The 9,186-nt window shown below is 41.2% G+C and overlaps 1 protein-coding gene across 1 annotated transcript in view; it reads right to left on the bottom strand.

The window, feature by feature from the left end:
- Positions 1-277: 277 nt before the first annotated feature.
- FTO (FTO alpha-ketoglutarate dependent dioxygenase) overlaps positions 278-9,186 on the bottom strand; it is a 529,759-nt gene continuing 520,850 nt past the window's right edge. The window contains exon 10 of the mRNA XM_042781732.1: positions 278-449. Within this exon, the coding sequence (XP_042637666.1) occupies positions 278-449 (172 nt within the window). The remainder of the gene's footprint in view (positions 450-9,186) is intronic.

Here is a 9,186-nt window from a genome sequence, read left to right as displayed (position 1 = left end):
TATAGCACGGATTGGGAGGATGGCATACGGCCAAGCAGTGTTTTGTTCTTTTCTTTTTTTTTTTAATTATTTTTTTTGGGGGGGAATTCTTGTTTAATATCAAATCAGACTATAACATTGTTTCATTTTAAAACTTCTCAATAGACATGAACTCCATTTCCTGTCTGTTTCCATTAGGCTCCACAATCTAACAGCCAAGAGAAGTCTATCCACATGCCCTTTGCACAAACTAACTAGAAAGTTAGAGAAGAGCCAAAGGCATCTTTTCCTTCTCCACCTAAGACATGTGCTCTTTCGAGGGTTTTGCTTCCAGAAGCTGACCTTTGAGTTCTGAAATGATGTCTGTGAGATCAAAAGGCAGGGGCATGGAAGGGTCATCCTTTTCCCAATACGGCCTACATTCCGGTTTCTGATCTGCAGGTAACGTTCGGGCAATTCGGGACTGGCACCTGCAAGAGTAAGAACAGGCAATGAACTCATGGAAGGAAATGCCTAGAAAACCCAAACCTATGAGAAGCTTAGAGCAACACCAGGAAACCCTCTATGGACAATCGTCCATGGTGCTGGTGGCAGCAGCAATGAGGAAGAGGAGGAGGAATGAGTTCGCCAACCAGAAAATGAGGCTTGATAAGTAGTAGAAACTGTTCTTGATGGTGTTGGGCTGTCTTTTATTTCAATTTCCATTTTTGTATTATCGTGAGTGGCTTCCTAGAAGCCAATCATCAGGGAAATTCAGTTCCTTTGCCTTTAAAATGGTGAATTATTTTTTCATTATCTCAACTGTTATTTAAAGTATGTGATTAAGCCATTATCAGATTTAAATGTTTGTGGGATTTCAATGTATTACTAGATTACTGGGAAAGATTAAATTGAATTTACTGCATTAAAATGTCCAAGAATAGATTAAACAATATTACAGACCAGGATTGACTTTGGAGATCCTAGAGATTTACAAGTGTCCCAGCTTGCCGCGTGCAGAAAAAGGCACTCCAAGGAGAGACCGAATTATAAGGATATATGCAAATAGAGGTTAATAGTCATTTCCACTGATGAATAGGTGGGGAAAACTTCCACAAAATTAAATTAAGAGGCTAGCGAGAGTTAGTCCCTAAGGAAAACACTTAAATCACAGTTTTTATTAAATGGATTATTCATCAATAGTAGAGAAATTAATTATCATATGCAACTAAATTATATATAGCCTTGTAGGAAAAAAGTTGGGGCAACACCATTACACTTTCGAAGGCGTCTATCTCTCTGAGAGACCAGCTTATTTAAAATTAGTTGGGGAAAGCTCAGTGGCCTTAGCTTTATTTATTTGAAAAATGAGGATCAGAGAGAAGGCAACACAAATTGCAATAAAACCTCTCTACCTCCTTAAAGCATGTGGCCATGAAAATTGGTGGATCAAAGAGAAATATACTGTGAGTGCGTTTGGGACAGTCTCTGCTTTCCCCTCCCTATCCCCTGCTTTCTTTGCATCATTCTCTAAATCAATTTAAAAAGTCGTCATACCCAATACTTATCTTCTGATAGTACCTGACTGACAATGAAGAGATCAGGGGATGGAAGATGCCAGCCCCACTTCCCAGACGGACGGTAGAGAAGGTTCCTACCTAAAAGACATCTTCTTCTCTGGGGAATTATTAATGGTGAGGGGATCCCCACGGGAAAACATACTTCAACTTTACACCTATTTTCGTGTGTGGTTAATTGCTATACCGGCATCCTATGCACTCAATCCGTCGTACGTTACACATAACGTCCCCATATATCTTCGGCTCTCCGCATCAGGCCCTGATAATAGCGTCTGTTAACATGCACTAAGTACTATTATGTAGCACATCACTTCATAAATAATAAGATTAGCTGACCTCGGGGCCCCAAGAAGAGTAATGTGTTTAAATGTTCTCATTATTTATTTAAAACAAGAATTAAAGCAAGAGAAGCTGCTTTTGACAATCCTCTTAGCATAAATATTAAACTGTTTGCACTGATAAGCCACACTCTGCACTGAAGAACCGGGGGTGTGTTCTGCAGACTACTTAATAATGAGTTTTTGAGACTGTCGCTTGCTGTCGTGGTTCTGAGGGTACATCTCTGTTCTAGAGACAGTCTCTGAATCACATGGAAGGGATGAGGGCAAATTAACATTCAAGGGAAGCTGCGACTAATTACAGAGGAACTCTGAGAAGCTTTTTAAATTGTGCTTTCTCTCTCTCCGCCTCACATTCAGACAGCAACGCTCCATTTGCTAGGTAGGCAATGTTATTGCAAATTGAGCATTTCAGTCCACAGCGGATAAATTATCCGTGCACACATTATCCTGGCTGGCAGACTCGAGGGCTGTGATAAGTGTCGATCCACCTAGAATATAAGGTTTGTGAAAAGTCAAGAGAGACACATTTTCACCTGTCAGATGGGTTTTGCCCCTTTACTTTGAGAAAGTATTAGAAATACTAAATGAGCTGGGGAAGTTGGTTTATGCCATGTTGTGAAAGCCTTCCAAGGCCACTGGCCTTTCTTTGGGGCAAAGTTGCTACATGGCTCTCTGCCATCGCTCTTCTCATCAAAGGAACAGTCGGTGTGGGGTTTAACTATCTCTGCTTCATGCAGGCCCTGACAGGCCAGGACTTGTACATATTTACTGACTATATCTGGGTGAAGAGTAGAACCTTTTTTTTTTTTAAGGGTCTTAATTCAGAACTTTCTAGATTCCTTTAAAACTCGTAATGTCTAGCACTCTTTGACCATTTTCAAATGACAGTGGTCAGGCCCAGCGGAGGGCTTGTTGGTAGAGGTGATGTGTTTACCTGTGAGAGTGAGAGAGGACAGCCACTCCCGATTTCAATAGCACTGCCTGATTCAGCATCATGCAGGACTGTGGGATCGAAAAAGAATAGGGCTGAGACTTGAAATCATGTCCTCCTTTGGGTTTAAATTCCTCTCACCCACGTCACTCATTCTACCTCCCTCCTGTGTCATTTTCATAAGAGGGGGATGTAAAACCATTGCAGTATCAAGAGGGTGCCCTCGGGATGGCCAGCACTGCTGCTTCTCAGAGACATGACATCCTGGGCAGGTTTCTTAACCTTGCTGAGCCTCAGTTTCTTGCCTGTCAAACGGAGAGGATAATTATCATCATAATATCTTTCTCGTGGGGCTGTTGTGGAGATTAAATGAACTGATATACACAAAGTACTCAGAAATTGCCTGGCACGTACCAAGTGCTCAGTAAGTACCAAGTATCGCCACCATTATCGTTACTTGCACTAACTATAGTGACAAGTGAGAGATGCCAGTGACAGTGCTGCCTGGTCCCTGTGGCAATGCCCCCTCACACTGACTGGCTGGGCAGCCTCTGGACTGGCTCTTTGTATGGGAAGCTCTGTCAATACAGGTACAGCTTTTCCTGGGCGTGAATCAAAATGAGCCTGTGGCTAAATCCTATCAAAATGTGACATTCCGGGATACCGAGGCTTATACATTCAAGCTGCTACAACTTTCTGGTGACAGGTTAAAATGTTCAGATACAGAAAGACTCAGCAGTTGGTCTGAAAGACCTGGAATTAATAAAAGGCTCCAGTGTCAGACTTTTTAACTGGTGGTTACTTAAGACCGATCTGGCATTTATAGGAAGCAAAGTTGTACTGTCTCTTAGCAAACATACTCAATAAACCAAACAAAACTCACTGCTGTTGAGTTGATTCTGACTCATAGAGACCCCCACTGGGTTTCCAAGGCTGTAAATCTTTATGGAGGCAGATTGCTTCATCCTTCTCCCACAGAGCAGCTAATGGGTTTGAACCACCGATCTTTTGGTTAGCAGCCAAATGCTTTAAGCATCATACCACCAGAGCACCTTACATACTCTATACCAAAAACCAAATCCACTGCCACTGAGTTGATTTCAACTCATAGTGACCCCCCCTGGGTTTCCAAGGCAGTACATTTTTACAGAAGTAGATTGCCCCATTTCCCCTCCACGGAGCAGCTGGTAGGTTTGAACTGCCAACCTTCTGGTTAGCAGTCAAATGCCTTAGGCATTCTGCCACCAGAGCTCCTTTATCTACTTTATAACTCACTGTCCTCGAGTTGGATCTGACTCACAGCAACCCCTCCTTGGGTTTCTGAGGTGGTATCACTATGGAAGTAGATTGCCCAACCTTCCTTCTGAGGAGTGGCTGGTGGGTTTGAACTGCCAGCCTTCTGGTTAGCAGTCAAATGCCTTAGGCACTACGCCACCAGAGCTCCTACATATAGACCCTTAGAAAATAAAGGGTCCCCAAGCTGACTTAAGAAATGTTTTAAGAATGCTGAATGTGGTGGATATTTGTTGCCTTGTATCCATTCTCACCAACAGGATCCTACTTTTCCTGTGGAGAATCCATCTTGTCCCTGTGCTTACCCAGGGGGTTTGTGTAGGACTGACCCCACCTCTATAGTCAGGAAGAGCCGTGACCCGCTGAAGCTACTCAGCATATCCCATTCTCTTAGCTTCAGGGGGTGTTCAAGGGGAGATGTATGACTCAATTTGGGGCAATAGAGAGAAAATCAGAGGACTGATATGGGAGCTGAGGGGAGAGACCTTCTCCTCTTCTGGTCTGTGAACTATAAGCATGCGCTAGCTGGAACTGCCACAGTCATGTGCTACCATGCAGAATACTGTAGTACACAATGGACTGCCAGAAAACGAACAAACTCGTCTGGGAGAAAGTACAGACAGAACATTCCTTAGAAGCAAGATGGTGAGACTTTGTCTCACCTACTTTGGACATGCTACCAGGAGGGACCAAGCCATGGAGAAGGACATGATACTTGGTAAAGTGGAGGGTTAGCAAAAAAGAGGGAGACCCTCAGTGAGAAGGAATGACACAATGGCTGCAACAATGGGCTAAATGTACCTACTACTGTGTGGCTGGCGCAGGACTGGGCAACATTTCTTTCTGTTCTATGTGGGTTGTTATGAGTTGGAGCTGACTGGACGGCACCTAACAACAAGAGGCTGGGTACTGGGTAATACTGTGTGAGTAGCTGGACGAAACCTCACTTGAAGGCAGCTACACTTACACTTTTTAGTCTCACGAGTCTTTGTTTTTGTTTGCGTTAGGTTTCCTGGCACTTGCAACCCGAGAGTCCTGGCTGATATGCTGGTCATGCCTCCTACTTCCCAGTTACATCTTGCCTTTTACCACATATACACTGCCAGGGCCCCACACCAAGCGGCTACTGGCAGGCCTCTCTCTAAACCGAGAAGGTGCTGCAGATACAGTATAGGGTGTGCAGAGATAGTGGGTACAAAAGCATAGAAACATCAACCTTCATTTTTGATTCAAATAATACACCGTTTGGGGAAAAATTTCTACCCAGAAGGCCAGGGAGCGCTAGATGTCATCCATGGTAGGTTTTGCATGAAAGTAACTGGAGCTCGTTGTTCCTTCTAAGGAAACCCCCAAAATTCCCCTAAAGTCAGTGTTCCTAAGAACAGCAGGCCATTCTCAGTTCCTACTGAATTCAGCTAAACAGTAAGACAGTTACAGTTCTCCCTTTCAATGTTATCTCTACTCCTTTCCTAAAGAAAAACTCTACAATAGATTGTACAAGAGAAGTAGATTTACTCAGTAAATACTGCCTCTTTCCTGAGTCATTTCCAGGGAAGCAAAGGGAAATAATACAGACTCCATCTCTCTCCCTTCCTAAATTCATATTATTTAGAATCTAAGCACTCAATTAGATTCCAACAATTCTTTTCTACTCAGGAATGGCTCTGAGTGACCTAGTCACACAGCAGGAAGCAGCTGACAGGTGTCCTGCTGGCCTGTTAGCAGACTGTCCAGGGTACCCCCTTGCAGGTGTAACTTACACAGGCCCACTGCCCACTGATTTCCCCCAGGGCTGCACTTACATTTGGATGATCAGGGTTGCAGCTACATTAGTGAACACTGGTCACCAAGCTAAAATTAACCACTTTAGCTAAAGTGTGTGTTAATTATGGGTATGCAAGCAGTCAATAAAAGGTTAATGCAAAAGTCAAAGGATAAATTTCTTCCCTTATTGCATCACTTCACAGACTAAATGACTAACATTATACTTTGTGTTTTTAATCAATAGGTTTTACAGTAATGTGCTGGCCATTGATTTTAAGAAAACATATATGGTCTTCTTCCTTGTCCCTAAATTTTGCAACAAATAAGGAAGGACAGGTAACATTTCCATTACTCTTGATGAATGATAGAGAGTTCAGGAGAAATGTTTCCTGCTAAAAGACTGAGAATCGGGATAAGGAAGCTCAAATTAAACACACACACACACACACATACACACATAAAAAAAAACAACAACTAGAACTTCATGGAGAAATATTACAAGTATAGGATTGGTAATTAAGAGAGAAAAGAAAAACACAGAATAAAGAAATCCCTAAAAGAGAGAATTCTTTCATAGGAAAAAGAATGACTTGATTAAAATAATTATATTTTGTACAGTGTTTAAAGGTCCCAGAGAAATCCAGTACACAGCTCTGTTTCACTCGCTTTTCACAATGACCTGAGAGAGATGGGGAGATGGGGATCTAGATCCCCTACTGGAGTTAGGCTGCCTTACCCAAGGTTAACCCAAAGGTAAGTGGGACAGCAGGGTTGGGTCAGACTCCAGGCATCTGGTTGGCTGCCTTTCCAGGAGAGCCGTCCTTTATTATTATTATTATTATTTTTTACACTTATTGTGGGGAAAACATACACAACAAGATTTTCACCAATATAACAACTTCCACATTTACAGCTCAGGGACATTGATGACATTTTTCATGTTGTGCTACCATTGTTGCCATCCTTTTCTAAAACATTCCGCCACCGTTAGCATAAACTCAATGCTCCCCAAACAAAAGCTTCCCCTTTCCCCCGCCCCTCTACCCCTAGTAACCACTAGTAATCTTTGATTTATGGCATAGTACCTAAGGCATTTGACTGCTAACCAGGATGCTGGCAGTTCAAACCCACCAGCCACTCCTCAGAAGGAAGATTGGGCAATCTACTTCCATAGAGACACTGCCTGGGAAACTCAAGGTGGGGTCGCTATGAGTCGGATTGGACTCATCGGCAGTGAGTTTATATACACATACTTTTTTTTTTTTTCCAACCTATCTAGGAATTTTTCCCTCCACTCTCCTCCCATTCCTGGTAACCAACAAGGAAATTTTCCTTCCGTGTATAAATCTTTCCTTGACTTTTTACAATAGCGGACTAATACAATATTTATCCTTCTGTGATTGACTTATTTCACTCAGCATAACATCCGTCAAGTTCATCCAGGTGATGCAGTGTTTTCCAGATTCTATATTATTGTTTAGGGTTGCATATGCCCTTTATTATGCTGAGGAATGTCCCTTCTATTTCTATTTTTCTGAGAGTATTTATCAGGAATGGATGTTGGATTTTATCATATACTTTTACTGCATCTATTAATATGATCATGTGATTCTTTTCCATTATTTTACTTATGTGATGGATTATGCTGATTGAACCATCCTTATGTACCTGGTATGAATCCCACTTGGTCATGATGTATTATTTTTTTGACATGTTGTTGGAGTCTATTGGCTAGGATTTTGTTGAAGAGTTTTGCATCTATATTCATGAGGGATATTGGTCTTTAGTTTTCCTTTCTAGTGGTGTCTCTGCTTGGTTTTGGTATCAAGGTTATGCTGGCTTCATAAAATGAATTTGGGAGGATTCTATCCTTTTCTATGTTCTGGAATAGTTTGAGTAGGAGTAGTGTCAGCTCTTCTCTGAATGACTGGTAGAATTCTCCAGTGAAGCCATCTGGGCCAGGACTGTTTTTGTTGGTAATTTTTTTTTATGACCTGTTCAATTTCTTTTTTTGTTAGGGGTCTGTTCAAATTTTCTACCTGTCTGTGTTAGTTCAGATAAGTAGTGTGTTTCTAGAAATCTGTCTATTTCATCTAGGTTTTCAAATTTGTTGGAGTTAATTCTTCATAGTATCCTGATTTTATTCTTTTTATTTCTATAGGTTCTATTGTGACGTCACCCCTTTCCTTTCTTATTTGTGTTATTTGCATCTTCTCTTTTCATTTGTTAAATCTGCCAGTGGTTTTGTTGATTTTATTAATGTTTTCAAAGAACCAACTTCTAGTCTTGTTGATTTTTTCTATTGTCTTTCTACTTTCTGTTTCATTTATTTCTGCGCAAATCTTTATTATTTCTTTTCTTCTGGTGACTGCAGGCTTTCTTTCTTTCTTTTGCTGCTCTTTTTCTAATTATTGGAGATGTTGGGTTAAAGTGTTCGTTTTGGCTCTTTCTTCTTTTTTGATGTGTGCATCTACTGCTATAAACTGCCCTCTGATCATTGCTTTTGTTGCGTCCCAAATATTTTGGTATTGTCTTTTCCTTCTCATTTGATTCAAGGAATTTTTTAATTTCACTTTTTATTTCTTCTATTACCCAGTTGTTTTGGGGGAGGGAGTTATTCAGTGTCCATGTGTTTACTCTTTTTCCATTGCTCTTCCTAGTGTTGATTTCTAATTTTATAGCACTGTGATGAATAGCATTGTGATCTAAGAAGGGGAGCTCTGGTGGCATAGTACCTAAGGCATTTGACTGCTAACCAGAAGGCTGGCGGTTCAAACCCACCAGCCACTCCTCAGAAGGAAAGTTGGGCAATCTACTTCTGTAGTGATAATGCCTTGGAAACCCAAGGGGGGGTTAATATGAGTTGGATCCAACTTGACAGCAGTGAGTTTGGTTTGGTTTGGATCTAAGAAGATGCTTTACAGTATTTCAATGTTTTAAAATTTATGGAGGCTTATTTTGTGGCCTAACATACGGTCTATCCTGGATAATGTTCCATGTGTGCTGGAAAAGAATGGATATTGTGCTGTCATTGGGTGAAATGCTCTGTAGATGTCTATAAGGTCAAGTAGGTTGATTGTCTTGTTTAGTTCTTCTGCATCTTTGTTGAATTTCTTTCCAGTTGTTCTATCTTTCATTGAAAGTGGTGTATTAAAGTTTCCTCCTATTACCGTGGAGTCATCTATTTGTCTTTTCAATTCTGTTAAAGTCTGATTTATGAATCTGGGGGCTCTTTCATTGGGTGTGTAGATATTTATTATGATTATGTCCTCTTGTTCAAATGATCCTTTAATCATTATGTAATGTCCTTCCTTGTCTT

This window comes from Orycteropus afer, unplaced genomic scaffold (assembly GCF_000298275.1).
Source record: "Orycteropus afer afer isolate SDZICR_OR568_19922 unplaced genomic scaffold, OryAfe1.0 scaffold00009, whole genome shotgun sequence".
In the NCBI taxonomy this organism is placed as follows: Eukaryota; Metazoa; Chordata; class Mammalia; order Tubulidentata; family Orycteropodidae; genus Orycteropus; species Orycteropus afer.
This window is presented reverse-complemented; position numbering and strand designations above follow the sequence as displayed.